This window comes from Harmonia axyridis, chromosome 4 (genome assembly GCF_914767665.1).
Source record: "Harmonia axyridis chromosome 4, icHarAxyr1.1, whole genome shotgun sequence".
Classification (NCBI taxonomy): domain Eukaryota; kingdom Metazoa; phylum Arthropoda; class Insecta; order Coleoptera; family Coccinellidae; genus Harmonia; species Harmonia axyridis.
This window is the reverse complement of record NC_059504.1, coordinates 19,675,316-19,696,922: the sequence shown is the minus strand read 5'-3', so window position 1 is coordinate 19,696,922 and position 21,607 is coordinate 19,675,316. Positions and strand designations below refer to the sequence as shown.

Genomic DNA, 21,607 nt, shown 5'->3' with positions numbered 1-21,607 from the left:
TCAGTATATTAATAAAAAAATATCTATTTTCCGAAATTCCATTGGCAGTCCAATGGAAATGTTTACGACACTGAAAATTATCCACATTGATCAATGAAATTTAAAGGCTGAATAAATCAAAAGATGGAATTTTTGCCAAATGTGGCGAATATTATCAGAGGTATTCAACTTTTTGAGAATAATTCTCATGAGATTGCTATGAATCCGAGACCTTATAAGGCATATACTCAGATTACAAACGTATTCTGAAAATTTCAAATCTCCCAATCTTTTTTGTCGAGAGTTATCGGTGTCACAGAATACTAACATCATTCGGAATGGTAGGAAAAGATTCATATTCACCAGTTTTTGAATAAAATGCACCCACTAACCTGTGTTAAAATAGTCAAAATCCAACAATCACATCTCGGAAAATGGTGGAAGAGTCCGCGATATGAAAAGAAATGTGTTGCGCTCCGCAAGATCAGCTGTGAGGAAAACACGCCGAGAACCGGGAAAGCGGGAAAACTGGGACAGCGTTCGCATTCGCCGAGAGTTTTCCGAACATACTGACTGGAAAACCTGGCTGGGGTTGTTTCGACGGCGCCTCTCGGAGTTGGCTGGTCCAGCCGCATCGATCGCTCTCATCCCGAATATCCACTCGAAAATCTTCGCTCCAACGCAGTTGCATTTCGAAAATTCAAACACCCGCTCCAAAATTTTCTTTTCCTGATAATTTAAAAAATACAAATGCGATCGAAATGAAATCTTGCACTCATTAACAACAATTTCAAACTTCATGATGATCGCGTCACTAGAACCAGAAAAAATCCAAAAATAATATCGAACAAAATTACCAAATATTTATGCGACCACAAAACCAACGGACATGAGATTTTGGACTTACATAGACACAAAATAACAATTTCAAGTTCTGTGTACAATTTCATGCAGATTCCATGATCAGAGCCATAGAAAATTCAAGAAGGTTATTGGAAATGAAATACCCATAGAGTAACAAGAATAGATAGAGGGGGCATAAGCAATTTTTACATGTCGCCAACATGGTTAGATTACGTTGTCGGATTGTGATATATTTTCAAATCCACAGTTGTACTATATCATTATGAAAAAGTGTATATTATATTGAATGAAATATATTTATTTGAGTGATTCCCGATTAAATATGCAAATTTGGATATTTGGAATCCAATATTTTTCACAATTGTCGAATTCATAATGAGCAGAATATTCATTTTTTTCTGTATCTACCTGCTAAAATCCAAGGTTTGGCAACTTTTGCTCTCCTAGTGTCATCGGTTGTTTCACGTCGTTTGGCGGGCTTGAAGTTTGTTTTCTGAATTTCTAATATTATATTCAAGTATTTGTTTCAATATATTTTGAGTTAATGTGGCACGTTAATTCACTATGGGACAAGAGAAGTGCGTTCTTTGTAGAGAAATTCGCAAATTGAGTGAAATATCACTAATATGTTTTCCTTTCCGCGCGCTTCATGTCAAATTTGATAGTTCATGTTGGAGACAATTTTTGTTTACTGAAAATGACTAATGACATGACATATGCCCCCTTGATCTATGTTGATTACTCTGAGTGATGATCGCGTCACTAGAACCAGAGAATACCCTACAAAAATATTGAACAAAATTACCAAATATTTATGCGACCACAAAACCAACGAACATGAGATTCTGACCGTAGTTGTTACTTTGTATCTACGTCGTAGATACAAAATAACAATTCCAAACTCTGTTCAAAATTTCAAACTGATTCTATGATCAGAACCATAGAAAATTCAAGAAGGTTATTGTAAATGAAATACCCTATATTTTCGTGAAAACAGATCCGATTGGGTTGAAATTTTTCACGTACTCATTGTATAGACAATATAGAATAGCAATTCCAAGCTTCGTGCAAAATTTCGTGTTGATTGCGTGCAGTATTCCATGTACAGAATGATTTGGCACTATAATTTTTGAAAATGTTGGATTAATTCTTGAAAGAAAAATTGTTCATTGAATTTTATTTGAATATCTTACCATCTACCGGTACTGCATCGAAGCTTATAAAATTCGCTCACTAGTCGGAACCCCAGTGTAATATTACAGAAAAAGAATTAAGTTATTGGTTATAATCTGTGCCGTTTGTCAATGTCAGTTTCCTGTTAGGTAAGTCAGATTTCTGAGGCTGTGTTAACGTTCTTCGTGAATACTATTGTAGATAGCGCCACAATACTTGTTCTAATCACAATAAAAGTTAGTTATCACAATCACCCAGACGGAACAATAAAATGGTGTACTATGGATCATATGTTATAGTGAAAAATTTTGTTTATTAGCTTGAAAACGTAAGTTTGTCTTGAAGTCGAAACATATTAGTCCCAACCATTTATTAAGCTCCATCCAAAAAATACCCCAACTGGTTTCCAGAACAGGTTTAGAGATTTTTGTGTTGTGTGAACGGGATTTTTTCTCGAGCTGGTTACACAGGGAAGAGTTCACAAAAAATGACAGTCGATGCTTTAGACCAGAATTAGTCTTTTAGAATGTTGTGAAATATCGAAAATAAACTTTTTTCTCATTTCTCACCTCTTATTCTCATGAATACAACCTCAAAAAATTATGTGTGGTGTGGTGTGTAGGTATGTTCACTATATTTAGTTAGATTTTCATAATGGGTCTCAGTTGTATACTGTAGTCTGGTTTTCTAAACGACGTATAGTCATCATGATATTATAGTTTTTTAAATTAAGTTTTCCCATTAATTCAACTGTATATATTGAAATGGAGCTATTATAAAGTAAAATAAAACAAAATGGTGCGTGGTGAATAGTTAAATATAGATTCTATCTGAAATATCTTTGCATTGTGTTTGAAATTGTAAATTATGATAGAATCTGTGAAACCAGAAATTAATCAGATAGGATTCTCAGCAATTTCTGATTGAATATCTCTTTCAAAACATAATAAACATGAAAACATAAACAAGCATCTTAGATTGTGAATGACTGATGAAATGTTCTTTGTTTCAGCCCAACGTAATAATCAAGAGCTAGTACAATTAAAAGGTAATGACTGTCAATAATATATTAAAGTGCCTAGTACGCTTCGTCTATGGCAGATCCAGCTAACAAACCCGCTGCACCCAGCACAAGTCGCCGTAAACGTGTGCTGCCCCAGCAGCCACGGATAGAGGCTAAGAAACCTCGTACTTCTTCCCAAGAAGGTACCAGTGAATTACCTCAACAACAAAATAAACGAAAGGTAAGTAATTAGAATGACTCAAATTTTTTATCTCCAGTTTCTAACTTCAATTTGAATTTTCATCAATATCATTATCATTTCACTGCAATTTCTAAATCAAATCAAATTCTATGTAATGCCACTTGAATATCATAGGTTGCTTTGTGTAATTATAGTTTATTTTGATCATAGATAACTTCCAAATTTCTGTGATAATGACAACTCATTTCTTAGTATTTCTTTCATATTTTTCTTTATTCGATGAGTGGTAAATCAAGCTTCCTTCAAAAATGAAGAAAATAATCCCTACTTCTTCAATTTTTCCTTTGTCACAAATATAAGAAACTTCTCTACAAAATGTTTTATAATGATTTTCGAAGATTATCGATCATATCATCGATACTCACTATTAAATGTGGTATATAGCAGAAATGCAGTATTTTGTTGGGGTATGTATATGAATTTTTGAGGAAAGATAGACATGTACAAACATCTTTTTCTAACTACATTTTTTTGTTTGGATTTTTTCATTCAACAAAATAGTTTGTCCATTTGCAATTGGCATTCGTGCTATAACCAAATTGAAATATATTGTCCTTTCCTATTAGTGTATTTTGTATGATTCACAAAAATAATATTGAGGTTTCAATAATTCTCCTGATTTGTCATGTATAAATAATGCATGTATAATGATATTATAATCTTTTGAAATGAAGTGAATGTATATTTGGAGAATGAGTCGGATTGATTGGTATTGATATCTATTTTCATAAGTTAAAATATTTTTCAATACTTGTCATGCATATTTATATTTTTACAACTAATTTTTAACTATCCTCATACAATCATTGAAGTTCATCTAGATTCTAGAGTTTGAAATCAAATGATTGCTGGGATTCCAAAAAATTAATTAGGTACATATTGATCATTAATTCTTTATTAAAAAAATTATATTCTTCAACATTATTCATATATGAAATACTTTATCATTGTTCACTTGAAAATTTATATAATTCATATAAATGAGGAGTAGTTAACAGTGGCTTGTAGTGGTTTTATTCTTGAAAAACAAACAATAAATGCTATTTGTTTATTCATTCTGTGAATCTTGTTTGCTTTTTATTTGTCTCCCAGTGTGTCTTGAGGTTAATGTGAATTGTAGGTTCGATGTTTTGTCAAAAAGTCTCAGTTAAATATTCTATCAATTTCTTTCCAATGTATGTTGCAAGAAAAAAATGGCATCAACTATTTTTCTAAGTTCAATATTTGAAGAGGCACCATAAGAATCCTCAAAAAAAAATACACAAAAACATTTCTCAGGGATGTTATAGATTTTTTTTCAAGATGACGTGAAATGTTCAATATTATTCAGACTTTGTAATGACATTGAAAAGCAACAACAAAGAACTTGAGTCTGATGTGTAATGTTATTCATTTATAGTAAACTAGTCAACTGTGAAATATTTCCACAGTTGTTTGGAGAGGTCAAACTTATCGAAAACCGAAGTTTTGCAATGGCTGTAACTGTAAAAAACGGTGGTCAAAAATATCAGATCGAGAATTACATATGATAATCTAGTCCAACGACTTATCATTTCGTTTTAGAATGTCGATCGAGGTCATATATTATTTCGTGTCGAATTTTGGTTGATTTTTACCATAAATTTGAGAAATTTTTCTCCAAATTATTGTGAAAACTAAAGGCAGTGATTGAATGTGTAGCAAATGGTTTTTATAGGGGAAGTTTGACAGTGATATTTGTTGGATAGAAGTTTGATGAAGATAAATAATTTGAAGTTCATGAAGAAAAATTCTGTCTTTTACCCTTTTCTGGATTTTTTCAAATCTCCCGTGCTTTACGATATCGTTCCAAAGCATACTCTTTGTGTTTTTTGCTTTGTCATCTTACCTCTGTAAGGCTTATTTCTGAGCTAATTTTTGCCTTGTCAGTCACTGTTTCACTATGCTTTTTCAACGTTTATTTCAAAGCTTGCTACAGAACTACAAATGAGGTTATGTTTGTGTTTTGTTCGTACATTTTTGAGGGATAATTATCATGGTTTCTGTATAATTAGAAGAGCGGCAAAAAATGAAGTGAAATGGCAAAGGGCTCAACTACAAATGTTATAGACACTATCCGTTTTAATTTAAGTTGTCAAGTCAAAAAAAAATTCACAGATAGAATTGACATTGTCACTTTGATAATGACAGATTCCGTATGTTTTGAGGTTAATAGTGTTAAGGTTCAATAATTTTCCATTGTCAATATTGAATAATTCCTTAAAGGAAAGCCAATAGATATCTGGAGGACCTTGTAATTGATATGATCACCTTACGTTTACCTTAACAGATAACGCAATTTCAATTTTGAATTTTCTATCTTTCCCGCAGGCTCAGTATCCCAAGAAACACCAGAAAACCAAACAGGCGGACCAGACTGAACCAGAGCAAGCGTCGGCGGCAAGTAGTTCGCAGAGTGATTTCCCGAGCACCTCGACCGGCAAGGAGAAGAGGCAAGGAGGCAGGAACAGCAACAGGTCGAACTCTCAACATAAACAGCGCGGAGGCAACCAATCCGCGGAGGTTGGCGTAGCCGAGTACCGAAGGAGCACCAGACATCAACAGAACAGCACCAGCTTAAAGGCGAACCAAGTTGGAAATCAGAATAACGACACATCAGTGGCCGGTCCAAGTAGAGTAGAGAATCCGGCACCGAATCAGGTAGTAATTCAAGGTTTTTTTTGTTGGGAAGAAGTTTAAAAAAAGTGGTGTTACGGTTGACGCTCAGATTGTATACACAGCAAGTGCGAGTCGGATAATAAATGTGTTGGACCTCTATAATATCTTATACACTTAGTATACTCTTAATGTGAGGAATGAGCTCTTCTTGAGGTATTCATCTTAGGCTACTTTTACCGAAATGCCACTCAAGTCTGTGAAGTTTGGGGTAAACAGAGTAATTTTCCCATATTGTCCCAGACATGTTCAATGGATGATAAATCGCTAGATCCTAGAGGGACAAGGCAACAAATCGACTTGAATGCCTTCAAAATGAGCCAATGTAACTCTGGCAATATTATCGTGTATTATCTTGTTGGATAAGTAGGTTGGTGTGCGTCCGTATATATACTATATGTATTGTCCCTTTTCTCTATTCATGCTGCTGATGGTTTCGATTGTCTCTTGTCTGAAAAGTTGGCTAGCGAGGGCTAGGCATTCCGTCACCAGGTGATCCAGATTTTCTTCCTCCTTCCCGCAGAATTTGGACTAGTCTTTCTGCTAGACTCATTCTCATGAGATGCTTCCTGAGGCCGCAGTGTCCAGTTAGGGATCCAGTGAAAAGCTGTATCTGCTTAGATCTAGATACTTCTTAGATCTCGCAGTATCTTTTGAAGAAACTTTCTGGAATGATCTAACCAAGGAAGATTCCGCCAAGGTGTTTTTCTTTCGGTTTTTTCCTTCTCCTGAAACTCTTTTTTGAAGGTACATTTACCTATATCGCAGAAAAGTTCTGGGTCAATGAAAGGAATTTTTACTCTCTTTCTGGCAAGTGTTTTCGTCCCTTTTATTCCCGAATGTCCGGGAACCCAGACTAAATAGACCTTGTTATTATTCTTGCCTTAATTTCGTTACGTTTTCTTTGTTAATCCAATACCATCTTGATTATCTGTGAGCTCAATGCTTTAATTGCGGCTTGAATGTCAGTTATTCTGATAGTTTCTTGCTTGGTTCATTAATCTTTCGATTGCAAGTATCTCTGTCTGAAAGACTTGGACACCGCCTAACGATAGTGAGCATTTGATGCCAGCCCCTAACATTCCACGGCCAGTCTTCTTTGTGGCTTCAGAAACATCTGTGTACCATTTTATGGTATTCTTTTCGAGAGCTAGGAATGTAGATTCTCTTTCCCAATAGTTTCAATTGATGTTTGCTGTTGCTGATGTATACATGTATGAATGTTCTCGGTATGATGTTATTACCTTTGTAATTCCACTGAATCGAACTAAAGAAAATTTAGGAACTTGTTTTTCACCGCGTCGTCTTCTATCCTTAATCCACCATCATGCATGTTCAAACAGAATCTGGATTCGTCGCTGAAGACAATGGCATTCCATTCGAAGTCCCAGTTCAGCTGTACAAGGGTTAGTACAAGATGCTCAATCTTCTGTAGAAAGGAATGTGCTCCACACTGTTGAAACTATGGTATGAGAGGAAGGGGCTTTGTGCTCCTTACGGAAGCAGGTCACCTTTGGGCTGGTTTTAGAGTCGGCGCTGACAGGCCAATATGTATGATTACTTATGAAGCGTTTTAGAATAACGCCGACGGCTCAGCGCTGAGGCATCGAGCGCGAACGTGCAACGCGTCAGCGCCGCTGACCACGCCGCGCTACCGAGCTCAGGGATCGTTACTGTGTTACGTAAAAAGTACGCGCTGACGGGGACAGTAAAACGCAACAATGAATCGCGGTATTGATACTGGTCGTGTGATTGAAGTTGTGGTTGGGCTTGACTGTACCTCACGACGTTCAGCGTGACTCTGAAACGACTTGCTAGTTGCTACGCGCGTAGGCTTCAGCGCTGACGGTCAGCGTGACTCTAAAACCAGCCTTGGTGTTCATCTCTATAACTTTACATCCAAGAGAAGGTGGAACGACATGTTACATCTTATATACGAACGCACATCAACCTACCCTATCATTTTGCATTTGATTTTTGCTGTAGCAAATCCAATTGTCTTTGTTTCAACTCGTGAAGAAAAATGGTTCTTCTCCCAATAAAATTGCAACGTTGCCACGTCTATAGAAAAGTCAGTAATTTTGGGAATCGATAATCAACGCATCTCTTATCCTTCAGGGAAAGAAACCGTGGAAGAGGTACCATCGCAGCGTGTCACCGACGACCGCCGCCGGCAGTCCGCGGACGGACGAGCAGGAGGTAGCGGCTGACCAGACGAGCGGCCGGTCCAAGGCGGGACACAAGAGGCCCAAGTACCACAGGAAGCAGCACAATCCCAGGCACAACCCACCGCCGTCGTCGTCGTCGTCAACGTCGTGGTCGGCGGTAGTGGTAGCGGCAGCGGTAGCGGCGTCCTCCAGCTCCGAGGTAGAGGCCTCGGAGCAGCAGCAACAGTCGAAGGCGTCGTCGCACGGTCAACGCGGCTCGACGGACGTCGGCCCGCCGACGAGGGTCCAGCCGAAGCGTAGCCAGGGAAGCGCAGGGCAGCAACAACAGCAACAGCCGAAGGCGAAAGAACCGTCAGCGCTGGGGGCGAGCAGCAGCAGCCAGTCAGCTTCGAGGGAGGAGCCTCCGCGCCTCACACGCAGCGGTCCCGTGCTGAGGCGAAGCACTAGGAATTACAAAGGTAGGAGAAGCATTTAGCATGTTGGTTGTCAGGAAACTCACCACCCTTGTACCCGTTTGGCCGAGAGTAAGATTTCTGAAATACTAGTGTGTTTCTCTGATTAGATTTTGTTTAAGATACATGGGTACGTTTCTTCCTTAAGGTGGCGCTATACAAAGAATTGACCTACAGAGACTTAATAAATACAGTGGTGACAATTTGTTCAAATTGAGCCTAAAAATGGCGAACCATATGGTTTTAACATAGAACTTAAGAATACAATTGACTGAACTGAACTGATACTTTGTCAAAATTAATATTATTGGGCCTGATAGTATTTGATTATATAAGAAAAAATTTATTCAACTGCAGAATTCAACTGTTTCGTAATCACGAAATATATACGAGAATGTATTGTTTGTTTTTTTTTCATTATGAGGGACTTCTCACAAGTTTTTTCTTTATTTTTAAATTCAAGTTTTGAATATTCTGCCAACGAGTTGCGTACAGCTACCTTTTTTGTTGGCGCATGTGCGTAGTGGTTAAGCAGAAGACAGGAAGACAATTCTTAAAAAACCGCCACGCAGTTAAATTCTATTTTTTTCTATTTTCGCTATTTTCGCTATTTTCCAAAAGTTTGGACGCATTTCAACTATTTTACTTGTGATCAAGCCGCTATAGTTCGTGAATACATACCAAAGGACATAGTGTTGTGTTCATCTCCAGAAAGAAGGGCCCTTCAAGCAGCAGCAGAACCATCCTTTTAAGGGTAAGTCGCAAATCGTTGGTTTTGTTTCAATATTTATTTAATTTATTGATTTGTGAGGGGTCCTATTCGCTATTATTGAATTTTCAACGGAAATCTCGAGGATTGAGGTCCAATCAGTCCACTTTAATTCTCTCCGGCCTTTAACAACTTAAAGTTCTTAAAGCATCTTATTTTGAGCTTTGTAACATGGTCCTTCGAGCCGGATATTAAGGCCCTTCGTTCTCTTTGATTTTTGTTGGAAATATACTCTAAATACCAATTTTCATTTTTTTTCAAAATTGAATTACATCTCTTTTTGCTGGTCATTTCAGGCCAATCGCTTCGAAATAACATTTTGAATGATTTTAATATATTGTTCAGTACGTTCGTTTTGATTTACCGCAAAATTTCGAAAATTTTTCATTTCCTGAAAATTCGATTTATTTCATTATTCGACCATCTTGAAGATAATTTATCTCCTGAAATCATATGCTCAGTTCAGCCGTTATCAGTGGTCATCCTTCAACGTCATATTTTCAGCAGTCATTGTCAAACTAGTTTCAGGTTAATATTTGTTCAGAGGTTCGCATTGTTTACAAACACAATATTATAGTTGCGTATTGAATTCACTCCTTTTATTATTGATACAAACTTCTAAAAATGTCTGATAAATTTCGTAAACAGGTCGCTCTGAGGCAGAGTTGTATAAAGGAGATGGAAATAATTAACAATTTAGCTATATCAGTTAAAAAGGATCACAAGCTACAAACGAAATTCAAAGTTCGTTATACTTCTCTTGATTTTCTGAATGAAGAATTTCAAAAATATCATAGTGGCATTCTATCTTTGTTATCAGCTGATAAAGACTCAGATTTGAACGCAGAAGATGATCTCAAGCGTAAGTTTCTTGAAATGTTTTATGATGTCAAATCGATTTATGCCGAATTATTTGAAAACGATGCAATGTCTCCTTTGAATGCGACTGTTGCCGCAGATAAAACCATTTCTGAAATTGCGCACGTGAGATTACCTCAAATTGATTTGAAACGGTTTTCAGGCGATATTAGAGAATTTCCTGCATACAAAGATATGTTTGATGCCTTAGTTCATTCAAATTCAAATCTCAAACCAGTTGAGAAATTTAATTATTTGATCTCTTCGCTAAATGGTACGCCATTAGATCTCATCAAACACCTCAAAGCAACTAATGAAAACTACCAGTCAGCTTATGATACCTTGATAAAACGTTTCACAAATCCTCGAGCCCAAGCTCGAGCTTATTGGCTCCCTATTGAAAACTTCGCTCCTTTAAAAACTGAAAATCCTTTTTTACTCCGCAAACTATTGGACACTTTCTCTATAAATTTACAAAGTTTGAAAAATATGAACGTAGATATCAAATGTGATTTTGTCCTGACTCATATGTTATTATCCCGACTTGATCCTGATACTGCTAGAGCTTTTGAGAATGAATACGGTTCAACAGAAATTCCGGAATATAAAACTTTGTTTGAATTTCTTGAAAGGTACTGCAATGGTTTGAACAATATTTCTGGAAGCAATACTCAAAAACCCATTTCTAGATCCACTAAACCATTAGCAAATAAATCTTCAAATAATTTTCTTGCACGCCGAGATTCTAAAGCCGCACAGTGTTCATTATGTAAGGAAAATCATAATGTCTACAATTGTGAACAATATTTGAATAAAACGCCCCGCGACCGGTTTTCATACGCCAAGAGTAAATTTCTTTGTTTTGCTTGTTTGGGTGAAATGCATATGTTGAATAAATGTAAATCAAAGTCATCATGCCGAAAATGTGGAAGCAGAAAACATCATACAACTTTGCATTTTGAAAATGAACATTTTGAAAAATCTGTTCCTATAAATTCGAATCGATACCGGAATGAAACGGCGACGCCCAGTGCTGACATTGCCGCATCTTCTTCGATTGCGTTCGATAATAATAATTCGTTCGCTGCGCAACAACGATCCGGTACTGTTATGCTGGGTACTGCATTGATTGAAGTGCGAGCTCGTGATGGTACGCACAAGAAATTTCGTGCGTTACTGGATTCTGGTTCAGAAATTTCGATTATATCGCAAAAAAGTTTTAACGTTTTGAATCTTCCGAAAATTAATTCAGACGTAGTCATTAACGGCATCGGCAATACTCAAGTTGCGAACAATGGGATTGCTCAACTTTTTTTGAATCCCATTGGGAATTCTGATATTTGTTTAACTGTTGACGCCCTTATTTTGCCCAAAATATGTGACAAAATACCCGCTTATCCTTTAGATTCCAAATCTTGGAAATATTTACTCGGTTTACCTCTCGCTGATCCGCATTATTATATTCCTAATGAAATCGATGTTTTGTTAGGATCAGATATATTCGCAAATATTTTATCAAATGACCTCATTTATGGAAAAGATGGAGGTCCAAACGCGCTTCGCACCATTTTTGGGTATGTTTTACTTGGAAAAATTGAGAAAAGCCCAGTAGAAATAAAATGCAATTCTTTTATTAGTACACTTTCAGAAAATAATTTGGACGATACAATGAGAATGTTTTTCGAAATTGAAACTGTACCTGGAATTAATTTAGATATGCATAACACTTGCGAGGATATTTTCAAAAATAACGTTTGTCGCTCACCTTCTGGAAGATATACTGTTCCTCTTCCATTTAAAGAACTGAATCCAGCTTTTCCACAAAGTCGTACGATAGCAATTCAACGTTTTCTCGCTTTAGAAAGGCGTCTTCTACGCCAACCTAATTTACATGAACAATATTGTTCTGTAATTAAAGAATATCTCCAATTGGCACAAATGGAAATTGTTGATCCACCACAAGAAAATACAAACTTTTTCTATTTACCCCATCACGCCGTTCTACGACCAGATCATGCCACTACGAAGTTGCGTATTGTTTTTAACGCTTCCGCAAAAATGCCTAATAATAAATCACTTAACGATTGTTTATTTATTGGTAATAAGTTACAGAAGGACATAAGCACAATATTATTGAAATTCCGGTTACACTCAGTATGTTTCACTGCAGATATAAAGCAGATGTATCGCCAAATTTTGGTAGATCCTTCATATACAGATTATCAGCGTTTAATTTTCCGCTTTTCCCCTAATGAAAAATTATTAGATTTACGTATAAAAACATTATGTTTTGGCTTCAATTGTGCCCCATATCTGGCGATGCGAACCATTCACCAATTAGTAGAAGATGAAGGTAGAAATATGCCTTCAGCCTCGGTTGCGTTAATTGAGGAGACTTACATAGACGACGTTTGTAGCGGTGGTGATTCTCTAGAAAACGCTTTAAAACTCAAAGACAATATAAATGATATTTTGAATAAGGGTGGATTTCACCTTCGCAAGTGGTCTAGTAACAGTTCTGAGTTTTTGTCTAGCATACCTGCAGATCAGATATCTTCAGGCACGCATTCACTTGATTTGCAAGATAATTGTTCAATCAAGATATTGGGACTCATTTGGGAACCAAAAAATGACTCCTTTCAATTCAACGTTGAAACAAGTGATCGCAGTTGTACCAAACGCAATATTCTGTCCGAGCTGGCCAGAATATTTGACCCTCTAGGGTTTCTTGCACCTATTACTTTTTTGTGCAAATACCTGATCCAAAAGATGTGGTTAGCAAAATTGGATTGGGATGAATGTCCGCCTGATGAAATATTACGAGTTTGGACAAAATATAAGAATGAATTGACATTATTGTCCAACTTACGTATTCCGCGCTTTATAAATATTCCTCAACATTGTATTGCACAATTACATGGGTTCTGTGATGCTAGTGAACGAGGTTACAGTGCTGTTATTTATTGTAAAGTCACAGACAGTGTTGAAACTATTAATACATTTTTTTTATGTAGTAAATCTAAAGTGGCCCCTTGTTCCAAAAAATTAAGTATTCCTCGATTGGAACTATGCGGTGCAGTACTTTTGGCGAAAGTTTTAGAATGGGTTACAATCACTTACCGCGATAAGATTTGTTTCGATTCCATTCACGCTTACACCGATTCTGAAATTGTACTAGCCTGGTTGAATTCGTCACCCCACAGATGGCAGGTTTTCGTTGGAAACAGGGTTTCTTTCATACAAGAAAGGGTACCTGCTTCATCCTGGTCACATGTCCGATCCACAGAAAATCCTGCGGACCTAGCTTCACGTGGTATGTTTCCCTCGGAAATCATCACTAATGAAGTATGGTTTCAAGGACCTAAACATCTCCGTTCAATCCACCAGAAGTTCGATATCGTTAATAATTTCGAAACGCAAGAAGAACTTCGAAAGTCTGTTTTATTAGCATTTGAAGAAAAACATTTTATTGACGATTTATTGATAAAATATTCAAATTTTTCTGTTCTTCAACGTATCTTGTGCTATGTTTTACGATTCGTTTTTCGCTCCACTGAGCATATACATAAAGATCATGCTTTATCCCTATGGGAATTAAATCGTGCTGCCTTGACATTTATTAAGAGAACCCAACAGTTATATTTCAATGAAATATTTGAAACAAAAATTTTCCCTAAACCTTTTAAGAAATTAAATGCATTTATAGATTCTCAAGGAATCATAAGAGTTGGCGGTAGACTCACCTATTCAAAATTATCTTTTGATAAAAGGCATCTGGTATTATTGCCCCAGCGGTGCAGACTTGTTGAATTATTAATTGATTCCTACCACAAAAAATATCTGCATGCAGGATCAGGAACGCTTCATTTTTTAATTTCGCAAAATTATTGGATTTTATCTGCACGAAGGGCTATACGCTCAGTCCTATCAAAATGCTTAAAATGTTGGAAAACAAACCCTGTTACGTCGCAACCAATAATGGGAAATTTACCGAATATCAGAATCTCTCCAGCCAAACCGTTTTCTCACTCAGGAGTAGATTTTTGCGGTCCCTTTCTAGTCACAATGAGTAGGCACCGAGGAGTTAAATCTTCTAAGGCTTATGTCTGCGTTTTTGTGTGTATGTCCACCAAGGCGATTCACCTAGAATTGGCGTCCGACATGAGTAGTGACGTGTTTATAGCTGCCCTACGCAGATTTGTGGCACGACGTGGAAAATGTTCACATTTATACTCTGACCGTGGGACAAATTTCGTCGGTGCTAATAGGGAGCTAGTAGCTTTAGCTAAAAAATGCGCTGAATGTGAGTTAATCACTCATCATTTTCTGCCAGGCAATGCCCCTCACATGGGCGGATTATGGGAAGCGGGCGTACGGTCAGTAAAAACTCACCTCAAAAGAGTGATAGGTGATCAAGTATTGAGCTATGAAGAGTTTTATACGCTCTTAGTACAAATTGAGGCGGTACTCAATTCTCGCCCTCTTACTCCGATGAGCTCAGACCCGAATGATTTAGCGGTATTAACTCCGGGACATTTTTTAACCTTGGAACCATTAGGTTCTGTTCCGGATGAAAATTATCAGGACATAAATATAAGCCACTTGAAACGGTGGCAACTTATTCAACAAATGCAACAACACTTTTGGCGTAGGTGGAAAAACGAATATTTGCATACTCTCCAGCAAAGAAATAAATGGTTAAAATCTTCTCATATGCCAAAGGAAGGTTCTTTAGTTTTAATAAAAAATGATAACCTGTCTCCTTTAAAATGGGATATGGGACGAATACTCAAGCTTACACCGGGTTTAGATGGTGTTGCACGAGTTGCTGATGTTAAAACCAAGTCGGGTACTATAAAACGACCTCTGAACAAATTATGTCCTTTGCCTATTGAATAATTTTCAACACAAATGATATCTGCTGAACAAGCATATGCTACATTTTTTCTTTTTTTTATTATTCGTGGGTATTAAATTTTTCATTATATCTCCACCTTGTAGAGATTTAATTTTTTAATTAATTATTAATTTTAAGAGCAAAAGGCTCATTACAGTCGCCTTTGGAGGCGGGAGTATGTTTCGTAATCACGAAATATATACGAGAATGTATTGTTTGTTTTTTTTTCATTATGAGGGACTTCTCACAAGTTTTTTCTTTATTTTTAAATTCAAGTTTTGAATATTCTGCCAACGAGTTGCGTACAGCTACCTTTTTTGTTGGCGCATGTGCGTAGTGGTTAAGCAGAAGACAGGAAGACAATTCTTAAAAAACCGCCACGCAGTTAAATTCTATTTTTTTCTATTTTCGCTATTTTCGCTATTTTCCAAAAGTTTGGACGCATTTCAACTATTTTACTTGTGATCAAGCCGCTATAGTTCGTGAATACATACCAAAGGACATAGTGTTGTGTTCATCTCCAGAAAGAAGGGCCCTTCAAGCAGCAGCAGAACCATCCTTTTAAGGGTAAGTCGCAAATCGTTGGTTTTGTTTCAATATTTATTTAATTTATTGATTTGTGAGGGGTCCTATTCGCTATTATTGAATTTTCAACGGAAATCTCGAGGATTGAGGTCCAATCAGTCCACTTTAATTCTCTCCGGCCTTTAACAACTTAAAGTTCTTAAAGCATCTTATTTTGAGCTTTGTAACAACTACAGTGATTCAATCAAATGTTCCTTACGTTTTGAATAAACCCCAAAAATCAGCGAAACGGAAAATGTAAACAAAAAGCCGCCATATAGAACCTTGACCAATCAAAAAACGAGACCACGAATATCGCCACTGTGGTTTAGTCACTGTAAATTGACCAATAAACGGCATCATTTTAAAATTTTCATTTGTTCTGTCGAAAGTCATTTAGCTGATTTTCATTAACCTCAAAACTATGAAAGAAAGACGACGTGAGCGCCATAAGAAACGAAACGAAAATCAAGTGAGAAGGGTACAATACCATTAATATCCAAAAAGGTTGGTCCCTTCAAAAGTAGCCACTTTTATCTTAAGGTTTTTCAAGAGTGAGTAAACACACCAGTGTATTAGACATCTTGGTCAAGAGCTTGTTGCTTGGAGGCTCTTTACCTCATGAAAAAAGTTCAATGCTGTATACATGGTGTTCCACCTTTGGCTCTATTACAGTTAAACACTGACATTTTTTAAATAGTGCAATATCCAGTATAGCGCTATCTACTTGAGAAAAGAAAGTTTAAACTTCAACTCTCATTTTTTAAGGACATCGTCAATTTCTTTATACAGAGTTATTCAAAAGCTCATTGTATAACTTTATGAAGTGTTGAGGATATAGGGCTATTTATAGCCCTATTTTTCTGCACAAAAAATGTGACCTCCGTGAAAGTAGTTAGGACGTACTATTTTCGAGAAAAATGACTTTCGGGACACCAGTTGTTTCAAAGAAAATAGTATATTGTGCAGTGCAACAAGTCTAACTTTTGTCAGTGTGGAAGTTTGAGGCATGAGCCTCGCAGTATGAACAATACATAGTTTTGAAATTTAGTAAGCAATGAAAAATATGCTACTTTTCATAGCAGTTGTAGAAAACATTCATTATGTTGCAAAAAAAAGGAGATTGAGTGAAAAGTGTTGATTGTTGTGCGACAAATATTGATGTATCGATAACTTTGAAGAGTATTTTTTTGTGAAGAAAAGCCGGGAACACCAGGAAATGGCTCTTGATAGCCCGTATCCTCATTGGCAACTGAAAAAACATAATAACCCTGAAACTACGCTACTGAGGCATGGTTGGAACTCATCGAAAATATGAGAACAATATTTTCCAAAATTCAAATACTTATTATCCCAACTCGTTTATAATTTATAATAATACATATATTATAAAAATTTAGGTGAACAGCCGAAAGTATTCAAGATAAAAAAAAATGAACTTGAAATAATTTCTTATTTTAGCTAGAACTATCACTCCATAAAGTTATGACCTAGACTTTTGAATCACTCTGTATAGCGACATCTACCTTATTTTAGCCTATGGCTCTCGTTTTTATAGAGATCTGCTCAATTCAATATATAGCGCCCCCAAAGAAAGGAAAAGGAAATTTGGCCAACCTAAAGTTTGCATCAGCTGTAATATCTTGAACAAAATCTGATCAATAGACACACCCGTGTGTTCAGACATCTTAAAGTAAGTTTTCCAGTTTCCGTCGACCGCCGCGTTTCGACGACTTTATCCAACCAATAGCAATTCTAACAATCGTGTAGCTCCGCCCAGTTACGCGATTGCTAGAATTGTTAGGTATTTGTTAGATAAAGTCGTAGAATCGCTGCGGTTGACGGAAACTTTCCGAGAAAGACGTTTCTTTATCCATAGAATAAGACAATGGCACAAAATGATTTTCATGTTTCGCCTTCATAATCGTCCGAATTATAAGGTTTCGAGAAAACGCGGTTGTGATTTTTAAAAATAATTATTTCCAAACACCCAGTGAAACGAAATTTTGCATAAGCTTTTATGTCTTTATTTTACAATTAATTACCAAGATTCAATTGTCAATATCTAACAGTGCTAAATTCAATATCACACAAATATCTTTACATAAAGAAATATTTACCGCAGTATAAATTCTTCAGAGGATTGACGTAGACATTTCATGGAAATTACATAGAAATCTACAATTAATAATTCTTGGATGTTCTAGTATCCAATTCATGTAGGTACAGATATTTTTTCGCTGAATGATTATTTTCTATTGTCTTGTTATCAATACAAGAAAACTTTCGATTGTTTAATTGATTCTTCCGAATACAACAATAATAATTGTTCATAACAATAGATCCGTCATTTTGGTTGGTATCGATGACTAGCGAAAATACGAGCATTATTTATTTATTCATGAAGTGAATGCGATTAGCCGATTCAATTTTACTGTTAGTTATTATCTCTTTTTTACTCCGAAATAAATGGAACCGGTGTGAAGTTATCCACAACTACACTCCGAGCCAAAAGTAGGGTCCAAGCAAAAAAAAAATATTTATTTTATTATTATTCATTTATTTATTATTTTCAATATGGAAATGGATAGTAATTTTTATTTGAATCATGCAATACAGACTTTTGATATTGTTTTCTATTATTGAACATTTTTTAGCCATTCAGACGGTTGTTAAAGGGACTGTTTCTAGATAAAAATTCATAACTTTTTTAATGAAGGAGTACCTAAAAAATACCCACAGAATCTCATTTAACCCCCCCCCCCCTTCTCGAGGGCTGACAAACTACATGAACTATCTCATTTGATTCAGTTTTCCTCTGTTTACCCCACATACCAGAAGCAGAAAACAGAACTCCTTCATTCAAAAAAGTTATGAATTTTTCACTAGAAAATACCCCCATTATCGCATTTACCCCCTCCCCGAGGGCTGATAAAATACATGAACTATGTCGTTTGATTCAGTTTTCCTCTATTCACCACATACCATTTTTTATCTAGAAACGGCCTCTCTGAATGGCTAAAAAATATTCAAGAATAGAAAAAATATCTCAAAAAAAAGTCTGTATTGCTTGAATCAGATAAAAACTGGCATTTCCATATTGAAAATCATAAATATACCATTTTTGTTAGGACCCTACTTTTGGCCCGGAGTGTACTTGTGGATATGGATAACTTTACACCGGTATAAATGGAATGGATAGTGATAAACTTTCCAAAATTTATAATATCAGGGTTATTTATTTCCTCCTATATAACAAAATGCTCGAACTGTTGCCAAAAAAAATATCATTTTGAGGGGTTTGAAAATAGGTAATTAATTAATTTCTATATTATTCTATATTAAAACAAAAACTAGCATATTTTGAGAGAAATCTATGAATGTTTATTCCATTGTAAAGAGGAAGGTATGCCATTAACGATGAAAAACGATCAGCAGTGTGTGTGGCCGCCACGTTTACAATTGCAGCACCATATCCATTCCATGAAAATTTCCATGAGCAATCCGCACTTTTACTGCTTCGCGAATTCCATCTTGAAGGTCTTGAATCAATTGTGGAGGATTGACATAGATCTTATCCTTCACGTGGCCCAAAAAAAAGTCTATAGGTGTTAAATCACAAGATATCGGTGGCCAATTTTGATCACTTCTTCGAGAACTAACACGACCAGGAATCTTTTCTTGCAAAATTGCGATTGGTTCGTTGTTTGTGTGGCTCGTAGCGCCACGTCCACATCAAAAACTTCCAATTTCGGCCATAAAAAGTCATGCCTTATTCCCAAGTTCGTTGAGAAATCGACAAACCTGGACTCCGGCTTCAGCAGCAATATTCTTAGTTCTTGAGCGACGCTCACGGTTTCGATTTTTCAAAACACTAACTTGACCAAACAGTTTAAATTTTTTCACCATTATGGCCGGCTGAGAAGGTGCTTCTCTACGATCCAAAAATGCTTCAGTTTTACAAACTGGACTGCAAAATAGTCACCATTTCGTAGTGAATTTTAACAGTTTAAATGCGTTGTTGAAGCGTGTATCATTCCATTTTTACTAATGGCGTAGTTTTTACTTGTCAAATGCCAAAAGTAACAGCTGGCCATTCAAAATAAAACCATTGGAAAACCTTGTTGTTATTGTAATTATTGGTTCTGTCCTTTTATTTAAATGGAGTAACAAGTAATTTAGTAACTGAAAAACCTTGTTCAGACTACATGATTACTTTAGTTCAGTAACCTGTAATTTAGTACTTGCCTTTACTCATTACTCGATTAAAATACTAGGCTATCCGAACGAGCCTAAAGCCTTGTTTCGAACTATACCAGTATTTCAGTCGAGCAACCAGTAAATTACTCGCTACTTGACTTCAAAATACCAGAATAGCTCGAATAAGGACCTAAAGGTCGCCACCCCCGGCAGACTTCGTCGCCCGCGCGCGATCTAGGAAGCGCACCAGTAGCGTACGTCACGCACTTTCGTACGTACGTGTGCACTTCCTAGTCGCTGCCGAACACGGGAACAATGAGGAACCGGACAGATATGAACTTAACATCGATAACCAGTTTAGAGACAAGGTCGCCATCCGCGGAAATTCACGCGTTCACGTCGATTAGCGATCCCATTTAGCGCGTTTCTCGGTCTCCGACCGAACGTTCTCTTTGTGCCGTGTTTACGTACGATTCGCGAAAGGTCGAGCGTACGGGGTGCCTTCGAAAAACGATTGGTGGAGGCAATATTCTCGAGGCGAAACGTCGTTTTGGCTATATTTTCTCGGCCATTTCGTGACAAATCAGCAGGCTAGTGTTATAGCTACTTGCCCTGTAGAGAATCCGAGCGTCATAAGACGCATCTCTTCTCTTCGTCTGTTCCTCGACCTTTTTCGTGGATCGTTAGAAAGCGTATTTGACACCAATATTCCCCGTAGAGAATCCGAGAGTCATAAGACACGTCTATTCTCTTCGCTCTTGACTAAGAGTCAACTTTACCCGCTATATAGTACGGATCAGCAAAACATTATTCTATTCTTCTTATTCTCTTCTTTTGTTACTCGGCCATTTTCGTGGGACGTAAGAAGGCAAATTTGACTCTAACTTGGCCTGTAGAGAATGTGAGTGTCAGAAACCACGCCTCTTCTCTTTGCGCCAGAGTGAGTGTCAGTCTTAGTAGACTCTGCCATCTGTACCGATCGACAATACATTGTACTCTATCTTGCCTGTTCCTCGAACATTTTCCTATAGAGAATTCGATCGTCATAAGCTGTGTCTCTTCTCTTCGCAACTGAATGAGAGTCAACCTTAGCAGACTCTGCCATCTGTACGGATCAGCAATACTTTATTCTATTCGTCTGTTCCTCGACCATTTTCTTGGGACTCAGGAAGGCAAATTTTACACTTATTTGACCTGTAGAGAATCTGAGCGTCATAAACCGCGTATCTTCTCTTTGCGACTGAACTCTGTCATCTCTACGGATCAGCAATACATTACTATGTTCTTCGTCTGTTCCTCGGCCATTTTCTTGAGACTTAAGAAGGCAAATTTGACACCTATTTGGCCTGTAGAGTATCTGAGCGTCATAAGCCGCGTCTCTTCTCTTCGCGTCTAAATGAGCATCAGCCTTAGCAGACTTTGCCATATGTAAGGATCAGCAATACATTATTCACTTTGTCTTTTACTCGTCTATTTTCCTGTAGAGAATTCTAGCGTTATAAGCTGCGTCTCTTCCCTTCGCTACTGAATGAGAATCAACCTCAGCAGACTCTGCCATCTGTACTTATTAGCAAAATAAATACATTATTATTATTCTCTTCGTCTGTTCCTCGGCCATTTTCGTGTAGATAATCCGAGCGAAGACTTCTTCTCTGTGGGTCGCCAAAGTGAATGCCTCCCCATCGTATTCCGTATAGTGTAGAGCTATTGGATGGAAAACAATC

General features: G+C 36.9%; 1 protein-coding gene across 3 annotated transcripts in view; it reads left to right on the top strand.

Moving 5' to 3' along the window:
* The first annotated feature begins 2,188 nt into the window (after positions 1–2,188).
* Positions 2,189–21,607, top strand: part of LOC123678923 (E3 ubiquitin-protein ligase TRIP12) — a 55,017-nt gene continuing 35,598 nt past the window's right edge. Inside the window, exons 1-4 of one of the 3 annotated variants that reach the window (XM_045616192.1) lie at positions 2,189–2,344; positions 3,029–3,260; positions 5,631–5,960; positions 8,094–8,601. In XM_045616192.1, the coding sequence (XP_045472148.1) occupies positions 3,111–3,260; positions 5,631–5,960; positions 8,094–8,601 (988 nt within the window). In that variant the 5' untranslated portion in view covers positions 2,189–2,344; positions 3,029–3,110. Of the gene's footprint in view, positions 2,345–2,481; positions 2,639–3,028; positions 3,261–3,469; positions 3,689–5,630; positions 5,961–8,093; positions 8,602–21,607 lie in introns of those variants that run through there. The other 2 variants (XM_045616193.1, XM_045616194.1) reach the window with 2 other exon arrangements.